Source organism: Ascaphus truei, chromosome 7 (genome assembly GCF_040206685.1).
Source record: "Ascaphus truei isolate aAscTru1 chromosome 7, aAscTru1.hap1, whole genome shotgun sequence".
NCBI classification, from domain to species: domain Eukaryota; kingdom Metazoa; phylum Chordata; class Amphibia; order Anura; family Ascaphidae; genus Ascaphus; species Ascaphus truei.
Genome location: NC_134489.1, coordinates 48958654 through 48985383, shown reverse-complemented (window position 1 = coordinate 48985383; position 26730 = coordinate 48958654). Strand labels below are relative to the sequence as shown.

The following is a 26730-nucleotide window of genomic DNA, read 5'->3' as shown; positions in this document are numbered from 1 at the left end:
GAGTCACAGAGAGGGAGAGCGGGAGTGTCAGGGAGAGGGAGAGAGTGAGTGTCAGGGAGAGGGAGAGTCAGAGAGAGGGAGAGTCAGAGAGAGGGAGAGTCAGAGAGAGGGAGAGTCAGAGAGAGGGAGAGTCAGAGAGAGGGAGAGTCAGAGTGAGGGAGAGTCAGAGTGAGGGAGAGAGAGAGTCAGAGAGAGGGAGAGAGTCAGAGAGAGGGAGAGAGTCAGAGAGGGAGAGAGAGAGTCAGAGAGATGGAGAGAGAGAGTCAAAGAGGGAGAGTCAGAGTGAGGGAGAGTCAGAGTGAGGGAGAGAGAGAGTCAGAGAGAGGGAGAGAGTCAGAGAGAGGGAGAGAGTCAGAGAGGGAGAGAGAGAGTCAGAGAGATGGAGAGAGAGAGTCAGAGAGGGAGAGTCAGAGAGAGGGAGAGTCGGGTGAGGGAGAGTCGGGTGAGGGAGAGTCGAGGAGAGGGACAGTGGGAGTGTCAGGGAGAGGGAGAGTGGGAGTGTCAGGGAGAGGGAGAGTGTCAGGGAGAGGGAGAGAGAGAGTATCGGGGAGAGGGAGAGAGAGTGTTAGGGAGAGTCAGAGAGAGAGTCAGAGAGTCAGGGAGAGAGAGTCAGAGCGTCAGGGAGAGAGAGAGTCAGAGAGTCAGAGATGCCAAGTGTCAGGAAGAAAACATTAATTTTATTGTTCTTCTTTTTATACTGTACTTTTCAAAATAAACCTACGTTTCTATGAAAATTGAAGTTTTTGTTTTTTTGCGGACCACCTAAACGTAGACCTTGTTTATTTGGCCCGTGTTAGCCTTTGAGTTTGACATGCTTGTTTTAGAATGTAAATTCAATGGTACAGGGACTTCACTACCAGTATGTGTAAACTCTTTTGCAGCCATTTGGTCTTGGTATATAATATGTTGCTGCCCCTCTCTCCCACAACAGACACAGGGTTCATGTTGCACTTTATTTATATTTCAAACTTCTTGTACAGCACTGCAGAATATGAGGCCGACTAATAAATAAAGGAATAGTAGAATAATATAAATTATTATTGTAACATATATACCTGTTGACCTTTTCTGATGAACATTTGAACTTCCTTTGTCCAGAAGCACTGAGATACACACAGCACAGTCTGTCCAGGCCATTCTCTCACCCAGTCTATACGTCTTGATGTTGGGTAAGCTTCAATTGCTTCACCAATTACCTTTATTTAAACAAGAGAGGTTGTAATTACAATTATTATTTATTAACCTATGAGAGAAGACAAAAAAAAGCTGACAGTGTACTGTAAGAAGCACATACCTGTGCTCTAATATATTTGTGATTGGGGAACGGATTATGCTGATTTACAGTTTGCACAATTACCCATAAACCACATGATCTTATTTAAAATGCAACTGAACGTTTTATTTTTAGTCAGTCTAAATTAACCAAAGAGGTGATGTGATAACAATATACAAATATATTCGGGGACAATACAAGAAGCTTTCAAAAGAACTATTCATCCAAAGGGCAGTACAAATGGCACAGGTTGATACCTTAGGGCTAGATGAAAGGAGATTTTACCAGCAACAAAGGAAAGGGTTATTTACAGTAAGGGCAATTAAAATGTGGAATTCATTACCCTGGAGATGGTGATGGCAAATACAATAGATATCTTCAAAAAAAAGGTTGGACATCTTTTTAGAAAGGAAGGGTATACAGGGATATACCAAATAAGTAAATATGGAAAGGATGTTGATCCTGGGAGTGATCCGATTGCCAATATTTGTGTGTGATTGACCCTTGGGTGGGTGACTGACACTTGGGTGGGTGAGAGACTGACACTTGGGTAGGTGGGTGAGGACTGACACTTGGGTGGGTGGGTGACACTTGGGTGGGTGAGTGACTGACACTTGGGTGGGTGCGTGAGTGACTGACTCTTGGGTTGGTGGGTGGGTGGGTGAGTGACTGACACTTGGATGGGTGGGTGAGTGACTGACACTTGGATGGGTGGGTGAGTGACTGACACTTGGGTGGGCAGGTGGCACTTAGGTGAGTGACTGACACTTGGGTTGACTGTCTCTTGGGTGGGTGGGTGTTTGACTGACTGACACTTGGGTGTGTGACTGACTGACACTTGGGTGGGTGGGTGGGTAACTGACATTTGACTGACGGGTGGGTGACAATTGGGTGAGTGACTGACATTTTGGTGTGTGTGTGACTGACTGTGTGTTGGTGTCTGTATTCATTCACACACACACACCGGGGCCAACTGAGCAAGCGGGCAATCGGAGCAGGGGGGCAATCGAAGCAAGGGTGGGGTCAATTGGAGCAAGTGGTGGGGGCAATCAGAGCAAGGTGTGGGCAAATGGAGCAAGGGGGCAATCGGAGCGGGGGGGAATTGGAGCAAGGGGGGTAATCGCAGCTAAGAGGGGCATGGAGACATGGGAGGCATGGGGCAGTACTTACCTTACTTGCTCCATGCAGGATCCAATAGAAAAGGCGGGCTTCACTTTGCAAGCTCGTATAGAGCTTGGGTGCGCGCCAAAAAAAAATCCTGGCAGCGTGCCAACAACAATCAGGTAGGGTTTTTTTTTTTCGTGGGAGAGAAAAGCATGCGCTGCTTTGTGGATTGTCAGTGTGCAAAATCCTGTCTCCTCCGTGGTGACCGGGCGACCGGATTTGTCGAGGGGCACGGCCGCGCAGGTGCCCGGGACTCACAGGGCCCGGAACGCCAACCCCGGCAGACCCCCCCCCCCCCTGTTGGCGGCCCTGACTGCAGCATACAATTACATTTTTTTGGAGCCTCTGAATTCCTCTGGTTCTGCGCCCCTTTATGATATCAGGTAAACACTTACTGGGGGACCTGAGTGGGACTTGCATGCTACCATGACAATAGGAGAAATGGGCCATGAGGATCTTACTGAAACACCTTTCACATTTCGAGTAGCCATGGAATCAACTTTTGAGATGAAGTTTGAAAGGTAAACTTTTAAATGATCAACTTTCAAGGATAAATATAGCTAAATGTAAAAAGAAATGCCAAATAGAGACAGGAATGTTACCTGATTTTGATATGTATGGATTTTGTATGTGTAAAGTCCAAATAATATGGGGCTATTTTCTTACATTTGCATATGTTTTTGTACTAACACAAAGTTTCAGAAGCCACATTGATTTTGGAGAAGTGTAAATTAGATTGTATGTTGTGATACCTTTTAGTGAATCAACAAAAGTTCTTCAAGTATATTTGGTAATACATCATAAAAACAGATCCAAGATGTTTCAAAATATTTGTACAAAAGTTTACATCTAGGAAGACCTCTCTTGTTGGTCCATTCAAAGATATACCTATGGTGAATAAATACTAAATATGTGAATTAATATTTACCGGAAAAGTTGTGATAGTGTCAGTAATAGCGTGGCAGGTGAAAGCCAACTTAAACAGGGTTATGGAGCAGAAGTATTTAAAATATTGCAACTAACAACTGGACAGCAAAGAGATAAAGAACACTGCAAGCACTACCTTATAAGTTCTACATATGTTGAATCTCTCTGGGAAGGTGGTGTACCAAGCTGCATATAGGGAGACAGGAGTGAACTTACAGCACATTGAGAGATTGAAGGTGGATTTCATGACTTACAGTGACTGGATCTGACAGAGTTTAGATATTGTGGTTTTTTCAAGGTCAGGATATGTGTGCTTTGAAACATGGTAAAGATGTAATTATAGTTTACATCAAAATCCTGAAGGTGTTTAAATTTGATGTGGCTTCTTTGTAAACGTATGCCATCTCAAACAAGGCAAATATGCCTGATGTTAAGAAGACAAAAATAAATGATGGAGAAAGACAGAAAAATGAATACATCACATTTTCATATTTCTGGAGCTTGGTAAATACTCCCAGCTATAGGCCCATGACACATATGAATTAATCAGGAAGAGGAAACAGTGTTGTGTTTCAAGATTTTTATTTTATGATTGCTTATTTTCTTCAAGGGACCTTATAATGTTTTGTATATGTAGCCAGGTCCCCCGATCCCGTTGCTGGCCCCCCTCCTCGGGACACTTACCGGGGCGGTAGGGAGGTTAGAGCCGCTCATGGGGAGGTGCGGGGGAGTGTGCGAGCATAGGGCGGCTCAGGTAGAGGCGGCCGGTTGCCGGGCACGCGATCGGGCCGTTGGTAGGGCCGCGGTCGTGTCGTTAGGGTCCCGGCGGCTAGCGGAGCAGGGCGCCGCCATTGAAAGATAGCTCGCGCATGCGCAGTGAAGAACCCGCGAAGCCTAGCCTGTTAGGGAAGGCTATAGGCAGGGACTACAGATCCCAGGAGCCTTTGCGCGCCCCACGTGATGCCAGGGAGCCAATAGGGCACAGTGACTCCCTGCAGGAGCAAAGAGATACAATTTGCGGGGTTTTGAGAGACTGGCAGTTGGTGACCGGAGCAGCTAGGGGAAGGAGGTAGGGTGCAGGAGTCAGTGACTCCCTGCACTAGGCCAGCAACCCCCCTAGGCCCTGAGTCCCTCTGTTAGCTTGTGGTGCTATAGGGACAGGCCCTAGGTTAGCGACCCTGCCCCATTAGCTGTTTGCTAGTTAGGGACCCAGCGGACGCTGCGTTTCCCGCCACGAGGCTTGGGCTCAAGCCCACGCATTAAAGATAGCTGGACTATCTCCAAGGAGGCCAAGCAAGCAGTGACTGCGGCCAGCGGGCAGCAGACAGATCCTCGCCAAGGTACAGACGGTGTGGAGCTGCGGTGATATTATCCACGCCGGAATTCACCCCACGCGTAGGAGGATATCCCGGCGACCCAACCCCAGTGGTAAAGCAGCACCCGTGGCTGGAGCCAGGGCAGGTACCATTATAAAGTGCACCGACAAGGCCTATCATCAGACATAGTGACTGCGCAGTCACACACGTACATGTATATGACTTGGTAGTGTGATACAGTGGGATTACTGGACACGGGGTGGGATCCTTCCGTGGGAAGGGCGGCATAAAGTGTTGGCGTCCGCCGTGGCACATAAAGTGTTGGCGTCCGCCGTGGCGCAAGATAGCGGTAGCGTCTTGAGAGACGCCGTGATTAGTGTCTCCTTTAAAGAGGGACACCTGTTGTTATGGTATTGATGTGAGATGTTGTATGGCATGTTAGTAAATGGTATTAGTTGTTATACCTCACCGTGTATGTGATTATTGTGATTGTCCTGCGAGGAACCACTCCCCCCTCTGGTGGGAGCCATCGCAGGTGGAGGCGCTGCACCGATGTAAGTGATTACCCCTAGTATAATTGCCCCAGGTTCCCCGTGGCGGAAGCTCAGCCCTCCTACGAGCCAACAGGTAAAGCACCACACCTGGTAACATTGTATGTTTCCTTTCACCCCACACTATATCTGCGATTGGGGGGGGGGGGGGGGAATACCCGTTACATATACATAAAGGCACTTAAAACTATAATTCTACAGTGCTTAATGGGATAATCTTTCCGACAGTAGGTACAACGTGTATTAATGGAGTGACATGTCTAAGGGATGACATCTGGCTATTTGTTGCTTTTTGTAACCAAATCTGATAATATTATTTAAAAATAATTATTTTAAGTTGGTTTGTAAATATGGTGAGCTAAGACTTGGGAGTGGTTTTATTTTCTCTGACTACTCCCTTTTGTGCGATATCACTGTGTGTTCAGCAATAGCTATCACACCTCCCTCTCTCTCGCGGCTAATGGTAAGGAAAACACTAACAGACAAATCGTAGCTATTAGCATGCTTAGATATTATAAGGAAGCAAATTGGACTGTTAAATTATATACAAAAAGTTGTTTCTGGCCGGATACATGGAATTGCACCTTTCTGTGATAAACAAAACCAAGTAATAAAAAAGTTATAGAAAAGAAATCTAATGGTAACTAATCATATAGTAAATAATGCAATATAGGTGTTCTAATAAAACACAGGTTGTAAAATTAATTAAAAAACAGAAACATAAAAAATCTTTAGCAGTACCTTACCTTGTGAACAGAACGAATCATGGCTGACTCAAGTTCAACCAGCCACTTTTCCACTTGTCCTCTGGCCTTAGATGTTGAAATTGTATCTATCAGTTGTACGACCTCTCCTTCACTACTACTCATGTGAGTGATATCCAACACATCTGTAAATACTACTTTAGCTATTCCTTCAAAGCATTTTTTTAAGTGGGGTTGAACTCTGTAATAAAGTAAAAAAAAATAATATATATCTTAATATATAAAATCAAAGGTTGGTACTAGCAGCGGTGAATGTGATTGGTCCGTGGCCAGCACGACTGTCATTGCCCAAGAGGTACGCCCCACTGTGACACACACCGCCCACACGACTGTCATTGGCCAAAACTTACACTGACATCACTGACACACACCTACTTCACTGTCACACACTTGCACTGACAGCATACCCCCAAAGAAGCCCTGCAGAGTAATTGGTAAGTTCATCTCACACTCTCACCCCTGTGTGTAGACACACACACACACACACACACACACACCAATGCCCTGCAGAGTCCTTGGTAAGACACAACACACACTTGACATTTTAATATATGCGTGTGTAGACACACACACACACACACACACAGGTAATACTTTTCCGGGTGCGTTATGACTTGAATAGGGGGTATTGCATGTTCGAGTATGTTAACCCATAATTGAGCTTGATGAATAACCCACAAAATATTTAACACCACAAAGTAATTATGCATATTTTACCTGGTCGGGTCCTTTGTCTCAGACAAAATCTCAAGAAGCTCATCGTTAGATAAGAAAAAGAATCGAGGGAAAAACAGTCGTTTCTTTTCTAGGTAGTCATTAAGTCCCTTCAGGATGAGTTCCAAAAACTCATTTGACTTTTTGAATTTTTCCAGCATTTTTTCAATCATAACCACCGAAAGAACGTGTTTGTCCTGTAAACAAAAATATATTTTATACCTCATAGCCTCAACTAAAAATAAGAAATATAAATGATGTGGTATATGTCAGTGCTGGATACTGCATGGATAAAAGAAGAAATCTGTGCTGCTCAATTGTTTTATTTTTTTTACATACATAAGGTATAACGTGTGTACTGTGTGTATGTATGTATGTATGTATGTGCGTGTGTGCGTGCGTGCAGAGGTATCTGTACCATGTCAGCCGAGCTTAATAATCAAAAACGAATAGACGATTCCGTTCTGTAGCTAACTGTAACAGGGGATTTGTCCCTGTTCAAAAAGGTGCCTCTAATCCAGCAGTGTGGTGGTTAACTGCTGGTAGCAAATTAACCAACACCACCTGGCTGATTAGAGGTTGGTTAGAAAAGCCTGCCTTTGAGACAGGAAGAGAGATTCCTTAGTCCACAACTGGGCTTACCAAGGAAACAGACAGAGCAGAGGTTCCTGAGTCTCACAGATGAGACTGATAGAGGGATCACAGATGTCTGGAGCTCACAAGACTTCTACACCTGAATGCTGAGATAATCCTAGGAAAAGGCAGCAACCCAGGAAAGAGAGAAGCCTTCCCCCTACCACTATGAGACAGATAAGACTTTTCTTATAAGACTGATTATCTATGTCTGTCTATATATATCTAAATGTCTCTATGATTTGGGCTGGTGAATCGCTGGACTACAAATGTAAATATACTCCAACGTGGAGCAGATTTTGTTTGTGGATTTTCACATGTTTGCTTTGTTGAAAGCAACAGGCGCAATAAAGCCTTATTTAATTTCACCTTAAAACCAGTCTCCATTGCGTACCTCTGCACACATCTCTTACACTAACGAAATGCTTTTATTTGTGGGAGCTTTCGAGATACACTAATCTCTTCTTCCGGCGGTGTTACAATGAAGCAAGAAAGGTTTTTACTTAAAAACAGTGCATCCGGGAATGTATCTGACTGAAGCCTATCCCTTCCCCCTGTGCAGTATGCGATTTATCACTTAAGGTGTTAAATGGTCCCTGAATGTTAGTGATGTAAGAGTGTGTGTATGTGTGTGAATGTGTAAATATAAATTTATAAAAGCGCCCACAGTGTATACAGCGCTATACAAAAGGTGTGTATGGGAGTATATACCAATGGTGTGGGTAGGTGTAGAAATGTAAGAGGGTGTTGCATTACTATTAATGTGGGAAGATACTATGTGGTCCCCATTGGTATATAGGGATAGAATTACATTGTACACATGAATGTGTAAGAGACAGCTGTGTGTGCATTCATATAGCGCAGTATGTAAAGACATGGCCGTTAGCACTCATGGGAAGAGTTCTGTTGTCAGGGTAGTGCCTCATGAAGCTGCGGTCTTGGTTTAGGACACCGCTAAGTGTCCCGAACAGTTGCATAAATTTGTATTTGTATCATATCCCCTCTTTGACACCTCTTTTCTAATGTAACTAAATCTAATTTAGCTAGCCTCTCCTCATAAGTTAGAATGACCATCCCCTTTATTAATTTGGTGGATCTTCTCTGCACTCTCTCTAGTTCCATAATATCGTTTCTAATGAGTGGTGCCTAAAATTGTGCTCCATATTCAAGGAGTGATCTTACTAATGCTTTGTAAAGGGGCTTAATTATGTTTACTTCCCTTCCATCCATTGCCCGTTTAATGCAAGATAAGATCTTGTTTGTCTTTGCAACTACTGCATGACTTTGGGCACTATTGCTAAGCCTGCTGTCTACAAGCACTCCTAAATCCTCCATCATGGACTCCCCCAATTTATCTCCGTTTAATACAGGAAATCCAATGGAAAAGGGAAAAATGGAGCACAGCAAAAAAAGCAGCAAAAGAGGGCTACAATACTAGAACTACATTTAAAACCAATTTAATGAAAAAGACAGCATGTCATACAGAGGGTAACTGCACTCTAACGCGTTTCACGCCTAGTTTGGTGCTTCGTCAGAGAGTCTCTTATAACTGTGCTTACAGTTTGAACCTTTGTGCTGGACATTTACATTTATCATTGTTCTGGATATTTAAAGCTCTAGGGAGGGTGTCCAACTCGGAAGAGAACGAGTTAAGGGCTGCAGTTCACAACCCTTGTCTGCATTATCAACCAGGACCTTCCCATACATTCAACATTCATCCCTTACATGTACCAGACACTTTGATACTATTAGTATCCTTTCTGCAAGCAAGACTTATATGGTTACAATATTTATTCTGAGACTTTATAACCATATATTGGTAGCACCGATCCATAGAACATTGTTCTTTTTTTCTTCAATTATTTCCGTTTAAATTGTAAGTCACCTGTTTATTCATGCTTCCCAAATGCATAACCTTACATGTATCTGTATTAAACCTCACCTGCCTTACCTGCCCAAGTTTCCAGTCTCTACAAGTCCTTCTAAAGAGAAATTACATCCTGCTCTGTTTCTACTACCTTCCACTGTCACGGTAGACCAGGACTTTTAACACCATTTATATTTAAGGGATAAGTCACAGAGGCAGTGAAATAAAATTAGGTTTATTTTGGATAAGACCTCAGAAACACACAAGAATACAAAATACAAAAATATACACATTTACAGGGGCCTGGGGAGTGAGATCTACCTTTCCTAGGTGCAGGGACCCAATTCAAATGGGTTTCCTCTGTCCGCTTCAGGATATCAGAGTGCTGAACACACAGCAGCCACTCTGACTTGTATCTCCAGCTGGTCACAGTCCAACTCCACACGCCTTCCCAGAGTGTCTCTCAGATGGTCCTCTGAGGGAATCTCCACACTCCTTCCCAGAGTGTCTCTCCCTCTGAGGGATAACTACAGTAACCCCTGCTCTGACCAGAAGTGTTCCTTACTGTATATACCCCTTGGTGGCTATCCTTTAACTTTGAGCAAGGGTAGCCAGCCAAGATAAACAGTACCTGGGGCTCAGACCTGGTATCTGATTCTATTTACTACCTTTGTTCTGACCAAATCTTTTCTATGAAACAGTTCAGCTAAAGGGATTACAGAAACTCCCTCCATAGAAACGATAGGAACAGGCACATAACATAATTTACATTTGCAGGGCTGACATGTTAATTCCATCACCACACAATACCAACTACTGTACCTAGCTGGAGGGAATTTCTAACACAGGTATAAATACAGATATAAGGTAATTATGTAAAAAAAACAGGGTTTAGAATTACACACAGCTAGCCCAAATCACATCATAAGACAATGCTGGCTTTCTAAACTAGGAGGAAGGATTGTCACAAGGAATAAAGAATCCATGCTTGGAAATACATTCTTACAGATATGGGTTACATTTACACATTCCCTGTTCTTCCCCAGATATTTTAGGGGTAAATAGCCGGAATTTCTTTTTATTGTATCCCCCAGCTACCCCTACCATCACATACTGTACACAATTTAGTATCATCAGCAAAGATGGAGACTTTGCTCTCGATGCCAACCTTTAAGTCATTAATAAACAAGTTAAAAAGCAAGGGTCCCAGTACCGATCCCTGAGGTACTCCACTCACGACCTTAGCCCAACCTGAAAAAGTTCCATTTATGACAACCCTCTGTTGTCTATCCTTCAACCAGTTTTCAATCCAGGTGCATATATTTGTACCGAGTCCAATTTGCTTTATTTTGTACACCAACCTCTTGTGTGGAACTATATCAAAAGCCTTTGCAAAATCTAAGTAGATGAACTTCTTCCTCATTTAACCAATTGTTCATTATTATGGGGGTTGTGGCTTCCTCCTGTGGCACTACAATTGAAATTGATTCTTCCCTGGTAAACATAGAGCCAAAGAAATTGTTTAATACCTCTGCTTTTTCCTTACCTTCAATAATCTGCCTGCCCATCTCACTCTGAAAGGGTCCTATATATTCTTTTCTCTTTTTTTGTTATTAAGGTACTTAAAGAACTTTTTAGGGTTGATCTTACTTTTCTATTGCAATCCTTTTTTCATTATCAATTTTTGCTAATTTGATTGCCCTTTTGCAATTTTTTTACATTCCTTATAATTCTGATACGATGCCTCCATCCCTTCTGACTTAAAGAATCTAAACGCCTGCTTCTTCTTCTACTAGGGAGTGTCATGATCTCTTTTGTGACCAGTTTGGTCAATATTTGAGTTCATAGCCAGAGAAGGCATAAAGGTAGATTTCTTCCGAACGTCCGTGAATGGTCCTTCCACAGGTAACCTCAAACCTTCCTCAAGTAATTCATCAAGGGTACGAAAATTACTTAAATCTAGTGGGTCAAAATGTTCCGCCCAACGAACATGGACCCCCCTGAGTTGGGCCAAGCCGCATTCCGTGACCGTTTTGATCTATTAGAGAACCAGGTCATTTTTTTTAACCCGAGAAGTTAAGAAACTTTCCCTATAGCAACCACAAGATGGAGTCTGGAAAACCACAAACTGAACAAACTCCTCCTCTTGAACCTCGTCTCCCTACCCCCAATCATTGTGCGGGTGATCCCCATGGATGTAGAGGTTTCCTCAACCAATGTGATATACAATTTGAGTTAACCCCTTCACGTTTCTCTTCTGATAGATCCAAAGTGGCATACATTATTGCTCTCCTGACGCCCTGGCATGGGCATCTCCCATCTGGGAGCAGAGACCAGAGCTCATGCAGGACTTCACACGCTTCAAGAAAGAATTCAGACAGGTCTTTGACACCCCAGGCCGTAAGGTTACTGCAGCATCCTTCCTGTTTCATATGTCACAGGGTCGCAGATCTGTCGCAAGATATGCCCTTGAGTTCCGGACCATTTCCGCAGAGACAAGTTGAAATGATGAGGCCTTATCAGCAACCTTCTGGCAGAGTCTGTCCGAACCACTTAAGAATGAATTGGCTGCCCATGAGCGTCCTACTGACTTGGAAGAACTTATTGCCGTATGTATTAGCGTTGATCAGCGCCTCAAGGAGAGGAGGGCTGAACGTCATCACCCAAGATCTTGCACAACTAATGTTCCCATTCACATTTTTTCTCTTACCATTTCCCCAGTTCTTGATGTCCCAGAACCTAAGCAACTAGGAAGCCACCAACTTTCTTCTTCCGAAAAACAACGCCGGAGGAATGGAGGTCTCTGTCTCTACTGCGGTTTGCCTGGTCATCTGGCACTTCACTGTCCCACTAAGCAGGGAGAACGCCAACACCCAAAGAGGTATGAGGGGATCTCATTGGGCCTAAATATATGAAATAAATGCTGCACACCTAAAAAGAGTATAATAAAAGATGATACAATTACCGGTGTTCCTGTGTTTGAACAATAACCTGTAATCAATCAAATGCAAGTAGTAGTTGAAGGAACACAGGGCACAAACGGATTTGGAATAACTAACTCATTTATTGAGCCAAACACAACGTTTCGACCTTATTGGTCTTTATCAAGTGACATAGTGGCCACTATGTAACTTGATAAAGACCAATAAGGTCGAAACATTGTGTTTGGATCAATAAATGAGTTAGTTATTCCAAATCTGTTTGTGCCCTGTGTTCATTCAACTATTGGGATCTCATTGGGCACCATTTCTGCTTCTCCTTCCAGTAAAGAAATCCTGCTTCCAGTCTCTCTTGAGGGTCCTGGCTTCCTTACCTCCGCCTCCGCTTTCATCGAATCTGGGTCTGGAGGAAACTTTGTGGACCAAGATTTTACTATCAAGAACAAGATTCCTCTGGTAAAGAAATCTGTGCCTATCGGGTTGCAGGCCATTGATGGACGTCCTCTTCAGCCTGCCTTCATCTCCTTGGAAACTCATCCACTTTCTCTGTCTACTAAGGATGGTCACAAGGAGGACATAATTTTGGACATAATCCACTCGACCTCGATGCAGGCACTTTTGGGCCTCCCTTGGCTCCAACGGCCAATCCACATTTAGATTGGTCTGACAAAAAACCCATTCAATGGGGCCCCTCATGTACCGGTTCCTGTGTCACTCCAGTGCAACATATCTGCAGTCTAGATACCCCTAAATCAGACAAACCTATTCTTCCTGAAGTATACAGTATAACGACTTCCTTGACGTCTTTGATAAAGTTCGTTCTGAAATTCTTCTGCCTCACCGCCCTTTTGATTGCCCCATTGATCTCTTGCCTGGAGCTGTCCTCCCTAAGTTAAGATCCTACCCGTTATCTATTCCTGATACCAAGCAATGTCAGAGTACATTCAAGAGAATTTAAAAAAAAAGGCTTCATTAGGAACTACTCTTCCCCAGCTGTGGCTGGTTTCGTTTTTGTTAAAAAGAAAGACGGTTCACTCCGCTCATGCATAGATTACAGAAGGCTTAACAAAATCACCCTTAAGAACCAGTATCCCCTACCACTCATCTCGGAGCTCTTTGATCGTTTGCAAGGTTCTGTCATCTTTTCCAAGCCTGATCTTCGAGGGGCCTACAATTTGATACGTATACGACAAGGGGATTAGTGGAAGATGACATTTAACACTAGAGATGGTCATTACGAATATTTGGTCATGCCTTTCAGACTATGTACTGCACCGACACACTTTATTCGAGCAAATACCCAGTATGTACCTGGCAGATACCTGGAATGCGCCGCTCCTCACCTCTGACAAGCCCCGTTGCGTTTGCCTTCCCAGCCTGGGTTCATGCCTGGCTGACGGGCGGCTGATCTGTTAAATGATAATGATTAGGATTTAATAGGCAGCAATGCTTCGCGTGTCTACCAGATGGCATAAATTCATGAATTGTAATGCAGTATATATATATATATACTGTGCAGTATTGCAGCCAGCGGGAATAAAATGCTTCAATCCCTGCCTGGAAAATACCTCAATGCACTCGGGCAGAAAACAGTCACAAACCTCAATACACCCGGTTATACCCGAATTCGTGGGACTAGCCGAGCTCGAATAAAGTGTGTCGCCAGTGTAATGCTCCTGCTGTTTATCAGGAGTTTGTGAATGAGATTTTATGGGATGTTCTCAACACTTTCGTTATTGTCTATCTTGATGACATTCTTATTTTTTCTAAATCTTTCAACGAACACATCCAACATACCAAGCTGGTCTTATATCATCTTCGTGAGAATCATCTTTACGCCAAGATGGAGAAATGCATGTTCCATCAAACATTCAGTTCCATCCTGGGATATATCATATCAGATGCCGATTTCTCTATGGATCCCGAGAAACTCAAAGCGGTGTTAGACTGGCCACTATCAACGTCACTCAAGGCAATTCAGTGATTCCTGGGATTCGCAAATTATTACCGCAAGTTTATCTGCAATTTCTCATCCACTGTTGCCCCAATTACCGCGCTTACTAAAAAAGGTGCAGATACTTCTTCTTGGTCTCCTAAAGCACTTCAGGCCTTTGTTTCTCTCAAAAAAACATTCGTATCTGCCCCCATTGTACGCCATCCTGACCCCAAACTTCCCTTCACTCTGGAAGTAGATGCGTCAGACATAGGCGCTGGAGCTATCCTCTCTCAGAGGCAAACCCCTCAAGACAGATTACATCCTTGTGGGTTCTTTTCCAAAAAAAATTCTCCCGCTGAGCAAAGCTACGATGTGGGCAACCGTGAACTCTTAGCTATTAAACTTGCTCTTCAAGAGTGGAGACATCTTTTTTAAGGTACTGTTGCGGCCCCTCCTATCCTCCTACTTACCTGGAACAATACGGGGGTTTTCTCCGTTTCTCCCGGAGTTTCCAGCATGGCGGCCGCATCATCAGATAAGCGCTAATGGTGCTTATCATTGAAAGTGCCCGTGGCGCGGGAAACCTGATGGAAAAAAGCTGCGCGCCTCCGCGTTTTTAAAATTCCCGCGGTGGCGGCCGCAGGAGGATAAAGGCGGCTGCCACTGTACCAAAAATCCTATTTTTATCCTCACGGATAAAACTGTCAGGTCTTCTTTGTCCCTTGCCCATACCAGAGCACCCATGGACACACCTTTCAATGGACTTTATTGTTGATCGGTTTTCAAAACAGTCGCATTTCATACCCCTCAAGGGTCTTCCCAATTCTGCCACTCTGGCAGACATCTTTATTAAGGACATCTTTCGTATCCATGGAGTCCCACTCTCTATTGTGTCCGATCGAGGGTCCCAGTTTATCTCCAAATTTTGGCGGGCTTTTGCTCTGAGCATCGGATGGATGCTCAGAGGTTGGATGTTGCACTTCTTTTCTCACCGGGTTACCATTCACAAACTAACGGGCATTACCTCAGTGGCTATTCACTAAGGCAATGAGAGGGTTAAGGCTCAATAGCATGTTTATTGGGGACAATTGCGCCCAATAAACATTGCAATACACAACCCACCCACCCCCTTTGCCCCAACAACCCCTATACTCCCCTAACATACATACAATATATATTTTTTTTTATGCACAGGAATGATACTATAGGCCAGCGATGGTCCATGCAGGTGTCCGGGGGTCCATGCTGGCCTGCGGTACCAATCCTGTGCCAAAAAAACCCAACAACAATACTTTTAAATAAATACACCCCACTCCCTCCCCCTGCCCTTAACACTGGTTTTAAACACTAACAAGATTGTAACAATGGTATTTGGGACCAAGGCTAAACTTCTAAAGCTACCAGTGACAGAGTTTCAGATCAGAACAAACTCTAAAATCATCCTAGCCCCTGTTGTTTCAAATATCTGGGCATATGGTTTGACTCCCATTTAATATTTGGGTTGCACATCGATACCCCAACATCCAAAACCTATGCCTGTGAGGATTCGCCATTCCAGCGGTTCTGTCCCCTTAACCATCACCTGTATGTGTTTGTAGGAATGTAATATTCATGAATGTGTTGTGGCTCTCGGAATATTTTGGAGAAATATTTTTTTTATAAAATGGCTCTTCTTCCTTGAGAGGTTGCAGACCCCTAACTAATGTAACCGTGTTTTTGTAACCATGTATCTGTCATTATAACTCTGTGCCCAAGATATACTTGAAAACGAGAGGAAACTCTCAATGTATTACTTCCTGGTAAAACATTTTCTAAATAAATAAATGTCTTATCAATCGTTACATTTACTTACCAACAATACATGTTTCATCAAGTCTCTCCATGTTTTATCTACAGTAGAGAACCGCCTGCCTTCTTCTGGCATTTGGGCCATTATATCTGGGGAACTGAAAATGGGCTCCAAGTACAACCAAGTTGCTTGAACCTTTAGCCACTCATCTAGGATTTCTTGCAGCAGCAACAATTTTCTTTCCCACTCTCTGTTAAGGACATATATGAATCAGCTTCCAAACTTGTATGGGCATAATGATGGTACTTTAAGTTAATACTAAGGGGGTTATTCACTAAAGTGTACATCAGGCATTAATACATGAAAACTACCATTGCCTTAAGTTCACTTGAGTGAATAAGAGGATAGGAGTGCCAGTGCTTTGCTCTACTTGAATAAATGAGAGATTTAAGGAGTGGTTATCGATAAGTGCAGTGAGTTACTTGTGCAACATTATAGTGAGATGAATCAAAGTTTGAGTCCATAACTGGTACATTTTTGTTTCTCTTTGTATCAATTAAATCTGCCAACTCTGAGATGGTGTTGAGGTCTGTGTCAGATGTAATAAACCCATGCCATGGAATTCATATATTTGATTATGTAAACAAAAAGTGATTACATTGTGTTATGGATCAATCTGCATCCTCTTGATACAGAAACCACAGAACATAAGTACTGTACTAGTGATATAAGGAACGAAAGGTAGGGGAAGCAGAGAATGTGATTAGATAGATGTATTTGTTCATACCTCATATAACTCTATCGGCAGCATCCTGTAACCAGCACCAATACTATACGGTCGTATACAGCGCTATTTTAATTCCTGCATTCAGTACTAAGCTTTATTTGCAGTTTTTTGCAGTTTTTGAAGTACAGTAGAAGCTGTTAATTACAGGTTATAATATCACTATACCCATATATCTTTGCATTTCCTCTATTGCTACTTTAGGTACTAACCACAGGTTGTGTTATGTGCTTTGCTACATTGTAGCATGTACAGTAGTTCAAGGGTGGTTGAATTGTTGCATTGTGTGCTTTTCACTGTCTCCTTTACCACTACATGGCATTGTCACGTCCTGTTTCATTAAGCAGTACCATTTATTTTATGTGGCTATAACTATGAGGTTACTATCATTGGCAAGGAATATCTACACTCTGGTAATATTAGCTGACTCATTAATTATGCCACTATATTAGCAGCATCTGTCTGATAGGGAGTCACCCCATATCTGCATATTACTCCATACCATAAAAGTTATTTTCACTATTATAGTATTTAGAACTGAATAATATTGCTGTATATGAGCATTTTAGCCTAAACTGGACATTTATCCAGCATAGCTATACCCTAACAACCGCCTACCTGGGGAATTTTAACTATTTATATGTATATATTTTAAATATTGTTGTTGTGTATTAATGAAATAAAATGTTGTAATTTTTTGTGAAAACAATACTCACCTCCATGTGTCGATTTGAGGAGACCTATTTACTCCTCTAGTGGGTTATTGTATACCCCTACCACTACGGTATTTACATTATACGTAAGAGTGCAGCAAATGGGGTTCTAGTGTTAACCCTAGGTTAACTTTGGTCTGTATCATATGTATTCACCCCATTGCACCTAAGTTTACTATTTGGTATAATAGGAGAGCGTTAATTCAACTTCTATAGGTGTGAACAAATACATGTAGTTATTGCAACTAAATGATTTGTATGGAAGCATAGCATTGGCAACATTAAATGTGCTTACATTTCCAATATATGCTTTTAATGTAAAAATGTTAGATTTGGCTTAGAAATTGGTGAAAAAGCCTTGAAAGGGTGTTCTACTAGCTGAGTCTTTTTCATGGAGATTGATAAAACATTGATGATAAGACAATTTATGCAAGAGTTCTTTTATATATATATATATATATATATATATATATATATATATATATATATATATATATATATATATATATAAATATATATATATCAGTATTTAATGTTAATACTTTTATAGCAATTTTATTCCTGGTGCTAATTTGATTGGTACACTCTGCAGTTGTTCCTATGTGGTAAACTGGATAAGATGATTTTACTGTAATACAATGCTCCATAAGATATATTGGCCCAGATTTACTAAACTGACATAAATGTACTACAGATAAGTACTGCTTAATACATCTTAGCCATTACTATAACCTGAATTTTTTTACCTGATTTCTTTTTCAAAAGCCTTAATAAAAGGAGATCCTCTCATGGTTTGCGTTTTGACAATGTGGTCATCTAGTAGCATCTGAATATCATCCACAGATGAAAGAATGTATGTTCCTGTTTCTCGATAAGGAAGGAGGGTAAACTCCATTATATCCCACTCGGAAATCATTTTCTCCATCGCTTTCTCAAGTGAATATTCCTTGCTAGCTGACTCACTGATGGTTTCAAATTTCTCTACAAAAGGCTGGAGTTTCATTTCTATAAACTTGATGATATTAGTGTCAACTTGCGGTTTAATCGAATAGCCAACAATCGTTGACATACAATCCCAGTGCCGGTCACGCAGTCCAGGATTACAAACAACCTGAATAAAGGGTATATACTCTTTAAATTCTTCCACTTTGGTTTTGATCTTAGAAGTCAAAGAAAGGGCATTTGGAGAATCATGAAAAGTTCTTTCCAGCTTATATAGCACTCTCCAGTAATTTCCTACATCTTGTTCTACAAGGTCAGGGTTTACAGTAGAATAAGGTCCTTCCATCCAAGTTTTGTGCTTGGTGTTGAACTCAACAGTAGTTTCATAGAGCTTCAAAAATGGATTGAGAGAATCTTGAATTTTTTTTCGTTGAGGATACTGGGAAGCAGCCAAACCAAATGCTTCCTCCTCTGCATTAAGTTGATCAATCTGTAATGGTAAAATATGATTGAAAATATGGCTCTTCTGGGGTAATATATATATATATGTATATATGTATATATATATATATATATATATATATATATATATATATATATATATATATATATATAAAAACAGTATATAGATTCAACACAACTTTAGCGCTAATACAACCTTAGTCAGAGTAGTGTGTGTACAGACAATAGTTACAATACCGATTTTGTACAATTACCCAATGTCCTGCAGCCTAGAAGACTTGAAGGATTGTCCAAGTAATCCTTCTTGATAACAGTACACGAAAAAACGTCCTCCTTGGCGCTGGAACTTTGGATGATGATGTGGACACTCTCCTGTGGATATGGAAATGACTACAGAAAAATATTGCTTCAATACTCTATTATTACAATGTGTGTTTGATAATCATACAAAGTTCCAGCACCAAGGAGTACTTTTCTTCATATATATAAACAGTGTTCAAATTAACACAAAGCTGTTCTCCCTATTTCAGTCACCATGATCAATCAGCACACAACAGGGATTATGAAATCATCTAGCAATAAAGTATATAGATTTCTGGCAAAAGTAAGCACATTTAGAATAAAGTGTGTGACACCATAATTTCAAAACATATATACCCTGAGAGGTTTGAAAGCTTGGAATCAACTACATCTTGGTTCTATAAAAGGTATCATACCACCTACTCCCTTTGAGAATAAAGTTCTTGACATGAGAACCTTAATGAAAGCATTTAAACCATGCCAGTGTTATGGATTAAAATTGCACTCTGGATACATTTTATTATGGCTTTTAAAACGATTTATGATTCATGATGTCATTAAATACAATGATTTTATTTATTTTATAATATTGTTTCTTAGAACTAGGGCATCCATACACAGACAAACCCTAGCATATTTGGAGAATGGGCAAGATAATTTTGTTGGGTAAGAGAGTAAGGGGAGCTCTTCAACATTCCTAAAAGTTACCTCACTACCTTCTTTTAGTAGTAGAATTCTCATATTTTGGCAAAAGAATAAGATAAGCTTCTGAACAATAATTGGAGAAAAATGTTTACAGTGGTATGCACACAACATGAAATAACTATAACTGTGCATGTGAGCATTTATTTTTATGTATGTATGTATATATATATTGTGACAAACGGCTTACTCCGGGGCTCCGCCGTCTGTCCGGGACTGTTAGAACACGGTCTTTTAGGGTAGGTTAAATGATGAGACGTCACGTACTGTTCCTTTAAACAGGCTATGCCTGGTTTATTCAGTCCCAGGCACTGAGACTGCCACAGTGCAAACAGAAAACAAAGCCAAACAAAAAGCTGCCCATCTGAGCGATAACTTAAACTTAGATATTCCCTGACTCAGGGTTGGAAGTGGCTTGTCCACTTCCACCAACAAAATAAGTACCTTTGCAGTCTTAGACAAACGAACAGAATGATTGAACCTGTTTGGGGAGAGGCTTCTTCCCCTCTGTAGTTCAGCAGCCTTCCAGCCTCCAGGCTCTTGGGGAGGGGGAGAGGAAACAGGTCTTATATACCTGATCTCTAATCAGCATGACAGGTGACAGAAAACAGGCAGCAGACAAACTGTGGAATGGAGTGCATGTACCACGAGGCTGCCCTGTTCAGCCTAGACAGGACAGAAACTGTTCAGTATCCTGGGAGCCCTGTATATGGAATTTATTACCATCCCCTGGTTTCTGTCACATATCCTCCCCCCCAGCTCAGACCTCGAGGGATGAGCGACCATGGATATTAGGGAGTGCATCCTTGACAACCCGTCGGCATTGCCATGTTTGTGCCCTGACCTGTGTTCCACAGAAAATTTAAAGGGTTGTAAGCTTAGGAACCACCTGGTCACTCTAGCATTCTTCTCCCTGTTTTGACACATCCAGGTAAGGGGTGCATGATCTGTGACCAACCGGAATTTTCTCCCCAACAGATAATATTTGAGTGTCTCTACAACCCACTTTATTGCGAGACACTCTTTCTCGACTATGGAGTAATTTTTCTCCTGGGGATTTAGTTTCCTACTTAAATAAAGGATGGGGTGCTCCTCCCCTTGAGACTCCTAGGAGAGTACCGCCCCCAGCCCTACCTCAGATGCGTCGGTTTGGACTACAAACTCTTTGGAGAAGTCAGGTGTGACCAACACTGGTTGGGCACAGAGAGCTTCTTTCAGGCTTCTAAAGGCCTGTTCGGTTTCGGGGGACCACTTTACCATTAGCGGTCCTCTTGCTTTTGTGAGGTCGGTTAGTGGGGTTGCCTTGGTTGCAAAATTGGGAATAAACCTTCTATAGTAGCCAATTAACCCCAAAAAGGTCCTTACTTGTTTTTTTGTAACTGGCCTTGGCCAATTTTGTATCGCCTCTACTTTGAGTGATTGTGGTTTGAGTAACCCTCTACCAATAGAATACCCCAGATACTTGGCCTCCTCCAGACCAATAGTGCATTTAGCGGGGTTAGCAGTTAGTCTGGCAGACCGAACTGCGTCGAGCACCGCTTGGACCTTTGGAAGGTGGGACTGCCAATCTTCACTATGGATTACCACATCATCTAGGTAGGCGGCAGCATACCGAGCATGTGGTTTTAAAATTTTATCCATCATTCTTTGGAATGTGGCGGGAGCTCCATGTAAGCCAAAAGGCAGCACCTTATACTGAAAGAGGCTGTCTGGGGTTGAGAAGGCTGTTTTTTCTTTTGCCCTTTCTGTGAGGGGAACCTGCCAGTACCCTTTTGTTAGGTCTAGGGTTGTGAGATATCGGGCTTTGCCCAGTCTCTCTACAAGTTCATCCACCCTGGGCATAGGATAAGTATCAAATTTTGACACCGCGTTTAGTTTCCGGTAGTCATTACAAAACCTTGTTGTACCGTCTGGCTTTGGGACTAAAACTATAGGGCTGTTCCACCCACTTTGGGATTCCTCAATTACACCTAGTTTTAGCATTTTTTTAACCTCTAAACTTATAGCCTCTCTCTTGGCCTCTGGGATTCGGTATGGTTTAAGGTTAACTCGGACCCCCGGTTCAGAGACTAGGTCATGTTCAATTACGCTAGTTCTACCTGGCTGTGTAGAGAAGACTTCTTTGTTTCTTCTCACTAAATTCTGGACCTCTCATTTCTGATGCACGGACAGGGTTTCAGCTATGCTAACCTCTGGGTCAGTTTCTTGATTCTCTGACGGACCTGGGGGTACTAGGGTTAACAAGACCTCTCTATCTTTCCAGGGCTTGAGTAGGTTTATATGGTAAATTTGCTCAGGTTTCCTCCTACCTGGCTGTCTTACCTTAAAATTTACTTCTCCCACTCTTTCCAAGACCTCATATGGCCCATGCCATTTAGCAAGGAATTTACTCACCACGGTGGGAACCAGAACTAGTACCCTATCACCTGGAATAAAAATTCTGACCCTAGCACCCTTATTATACGTATTCCTCTGTGCTTCTTGAGCTTTCTCCATGTGTTCCCTCACTATGGGTAGGACTGCAGCGGGGCAACATGCTCTATTACACTTCTGTAAGGGGTAACCTCGTGTTCCCAAGTCTCTTTGGCTATATCCAGTAAGCCCCTTGGGTGTCGGCCATACAATAGTTCAATCGGGGAGAAGCCTGTGGATGATTGGGGAACTTCCCTAATGGCAAATAACAGGTATGGTAACAAACAATCCCAGTTTTTCCCATCCTTATCGACCGCCCGGCGTAACATGCTCTTTAAGGTTTTATTGAACCTTTCCACTAAACCATCTGTTTGTGGATGATAGACTGAGGTTCTGAGATGCTTGATTTTTAGGAGTTTACATAGCTCTTTTGTTACTTGGGACATAAATGGTGTTCCCTGGTCAGATAAGATCTCTTTAGGAATTCCGACCCGGGAAAACAGAACTACTAACTCTTTTGCTATGTTTTTAGCAGAGGTGCTACGTAGGGGAACTGCCTCCGGATATCGGGTGGCATAATCTAATATTACCAATATATACTGATGTCCCCCAGCAGACTTTATTAGGGGTCCTACTAGATCCATAGCAATCCGGTCAAATGGTACCTCTATTATGGGAAGGGGTACCAATGGGCTGCGGTACGCTTTGAACGGGGCGGTGATCTGACATTCTGGGCATGAGGAGCAATAGTTTGTAATTTCTGCCAGAACCCCAGGCCAATAGAAGCTTCGGAGAACCTTTTCTTTTGTCTTTTCCACCCCTAGGTGTCCCCCCAATGGATGACTATGTGCGAGGTGTAGTACTACGTTACGGAATGTCCGTGGTACCAACAATTGTTTAGTTGTAACTGATTTCCTTTTATCAACCCGATATACTAGGTCTTTCTCTACCTCGAAGTAGGGGTAAGCAAGTGACCTATCTGGTTGGCCAGGAGTACTATTCTGGTCCCGTATATTTCCCCTTGCTACCGCTAATGTGGGGTCCTCCCTCTGGGCCTTCTTAAAACTCCCAGGACTGACCTCTAGGTCAGCGAGGGTCTTATCCGGTTCTGGGGTGGTAAGTGCCTGATCAACATCTTGATTTGGGGTATTCCCTACCAAAGTAGTGATGGGGAGGAGAATTTTACAGCACTCCTCCTTTTCCCCCTTCTTATTTGGGCCCTCGTCAACATCCATTTCTGAAAAAGGGAAAGGATTTGTTTCTTCTAATACTTCGTTATGGTTCGCTATTGAACTCTGGGCGCTATTCTGAGCGGGGGACCACATTTTTAGAAAATGGGGAAAGTCGGTCCCTATTAACACATCATGTGCCAGTTTGGGTACAATACCCACCTTGAAATCTAAAGAACCAAACTCTGTTTCAAAAAAAACATCAACAGTGGAATATTCATGATTATCCCCATGTATACAACAAATTGCCACTCTTTGTGAACTGTTTACCTGTTTCTTCTTAATGGGCAACAGGTATTCGGACACTAGTGTGACCATGCTCCCAGAGTCAAGAAGTGCCCGAACCCTCTTACCATTAACCTTTACAAATGCCCACAGATGGTTATTCAAGGGGTCCTCTGGGCTAGGGCCCATACATTGGGACCACAGCGAATAAGGTTCCACGCTGTTGCATTGCATGGGTTCATCATTTAGTGGGCAGATTTTTGCTGTGTGGCCCCTCTCATAACAATTTACACATTTAGGTACATAGTCTATGTCCCACTTAGAGCCTTTTCCCGGCTCCCCATGTTGGCTATTGCCCTTAGTACGCGAGCCACTGTTGCTGGTGCTGCGTGAAGGTGGTTGCCGCTCTTCAGCGCCCCTTAACCCTGGTACCCTTTTACCGTCTCTGGAAGAGTCCTGGAACCTCGGGTAGTGGGGTTGCTCCACGACTGTGGGTTGCGGGTGCTTTCTGCTGCATTGTACCTTTCTACGAGGCCCACAAGCTCATCCGCATTGTGGGGGTCACTCCGACTGACCAACGGCGTAAGGCAGAGGGAAGTTTCCTCAAGAACTGGTCCATGACAACCGTTCCACGATGTGGCTTGCTGAGTTGATCTCGGGTTGTAGCCACTTCTGGGCGAGGTGGATGAGGTCATACATCTGGCTTCGGGTGGCTTTATCCATCGTGAAGGACCATGCGTGAAACCTTTGGGCACGAACAGCCGTGGTTACGCCGAGGCGGGCGAGGATCTCGAACTTCAATTTTGCATAGACGTTAGCTTCGGCTGGCTCTAGATCAAAGTAAGCCTTCTGGGGTTCGCCGCTTAGGAAGGGTGCGATTAGACCAGCCCACTCAGCTTCTGGCCATCCCTCTCTCTGTGCCGTGCATTCAAACGTGAGAAGATAGGCTTCCACATCATCCGAGGGTTCCATCTTCTGAAGATAGTGGCTTGCCCTGGTCATTTTCGGGACAGGGCTGCCTCTGCCAGTGGAAGGTTACTGATAGTCCCCCTCAGGATCTCGAGTTCCTGCTGCAAGCCCTGGGCGAACCGTTGTTGCTCCTCTCTCAGCAAGCGGTTTGTTTCTTGCTGTCTTGCATTAGTCTCTTGCTGGATTTTATTCGCCTGTTGCAGGGCTTCATTCGCGTCTTTCTGGACAGCGACATTGCGTACCAGCGCACTCACCACGTCGTCCATCTTGTTTGGAGAGAGTAAAAAAAACCTTTTTTTTTTCTTTTCTCAAAGTTCTTTAACCCGCAGACCTTTTAGTGTTCTGCCCGCGTTCTCCACCATATGTGACAAACGGCTTACTCCGGGGCTCCGCCGTCTGTCCGGGACTGTTAGAACACAGTCTTTTAGGGTAGGTTAAATGATGAGACGTCACGTACTGTTCCTTTAAACAGGCTATGCCTGGTTTATTCAGTCCCAGGCACTGAGACTGCCACAGTGCAAACAGAAAACAAAGCCAAACAAAAAGCTGCTCATCTGAGCGATAACTTAAACTTAGATATTCCCTGACTCAGGGTTGGAAGTGGCTTGTCCACTTCCACCAACAAAATAAGTACCTTTGCAGTCTTAGACAAACGAACAGAATGATTGAACCTGTTTGGGGAGAGGCTTCTTCCCCTCTGTAGTTCAGCAGCCTTCCAGCCTCCAGGCTCTTGGGGAGGGGGAGAGGAAACAGGTTTTATATACCTGATCTCTAATCAGCATGACAGGTGACAGAAAACAGGCAGCAGACAAACTGTGGAATGGAGTGCATGTACCACGAGGCTGCCCTGTTCAGCCTAGACAGGACAGAAACTGTTCAGTATCCTGGGAGCCCTGTATATGGAATTTATTACCATCCCCTGGTTTCTGTCACAATATATATATATATATATATATACTTATATAAAGCAACTGTAAATATTACTGTATGTTCGTTTGCATGTCTTAGACAGGTCTGCAACCCTGTCTCTCCCCATTATCGCCCAGCACACAGCGTTTCCACTGCAGCAAGGGATTCTGGGAAATGACATGCAAATGAGCACACAGTGCCACCTTATGTCTCAAGCTCGTATTACACAAGCAAATCCTCAAGCCAATGCATACTGTTTTAAACACAGCTTTTAGACAGAGGCTGGAATGAGATGCAAAGCCAGTAAACCCACTCACAGACATGTTTCAACCTTGATGGGTATCATCAGTGTGAGGTTGGTTACTGGCTATGCTGGTTGAGACTAGACTAGGTATTCACCACAATTATTATGGTTATGGTGGGTAAAAAAAGTGACAAAAACCCTCCACAGTAAAGCATAAAGCAACTGTAAATATTACTGTATGTTCGTTTGCATGTCTTAGACAGGTCTGCAACCCTGTCTCTCCCCATTATATATATATAATGTGTGTATGTGTGTGTGTGTGTGTACAGTGCATACAAACTTATAGGTATATATTTACAGTACATAGAGACATACAATATATACAGATACATCTAACGTTATTGCATGATACCACATATCCGCTGGTGCAGGTTTTAACGCATTATTCTGCAATTCAGTACAATGGAGATGCGATTTGCTAAATTATTTGATTTAGTATCTCATTACACATAACGTGCAATAACATTAGCTCCATCTGTAAATGGAATTAGAAGTCCTTACCTTATGCACTACACACACAAAAATATTGAATATAAAGCAGAACTGGACACATTAGAAAATTGGTCAAAAGTATGAACAACGGTATACAAAAATAGGCATATGTGTTATTACAAATGTTTCCAATATCGTCTACATAAGCAATAACATTTCAGGTTTTTTGTTCGAGTGATCACAAAACCTAACATGAAGAAGGCTCAATTCTTCGACGTCATAGAACTGTGCTTACTGTTGGAAGTCCTTGCCTGTGTTGAGGATGTGGGATAGCAGTTTGTAATATTATGTATGTATGTATGTATGTATGTATGTCTAAAAAAAACTCTTTCAATATTGGTCAAGTAATAAATTATTTTTGCATTAACTTTTTTTGTGTATCCTTATTGAAATGGAGGCTATCATCGCAGGTAA

General features: G+C 42.7%; 1 protein-coding gene across 1 annotated transcript in view; it reads right to left on the bottom strand.

Annotated features, from left to right (window-relative positions):
* Positions 1–26730, bottom strand: part of DNAH7 (dynein axonemal heavy chain 7) — a 330067-nt gene that overhangs the window by 233154 nt on the left and 70183 nt on the right. The window contains exons 17-21 of the mRNA XM_075610041.1: positions 18117–18802; positions 15937–16123; positions 6713–6906; positions 5978–6176; positions 1056–1196 (exon numbers count right to left, since the gene is read on the bottom strand). Of these exons, the coding sequence (XP_075466156.1) occupies positions 1056–1196; positions 5978–6176; positions 6713–6906; positions 15937–16123; positions 18117–18802 (1407 nt within the window). The remainder of the gene's footprint in view (positions 1–1055; positions 1197–5977; positions 6177–6712; positions 6907–15936; positions 16124–18116; positions 18803–26730) is intronic.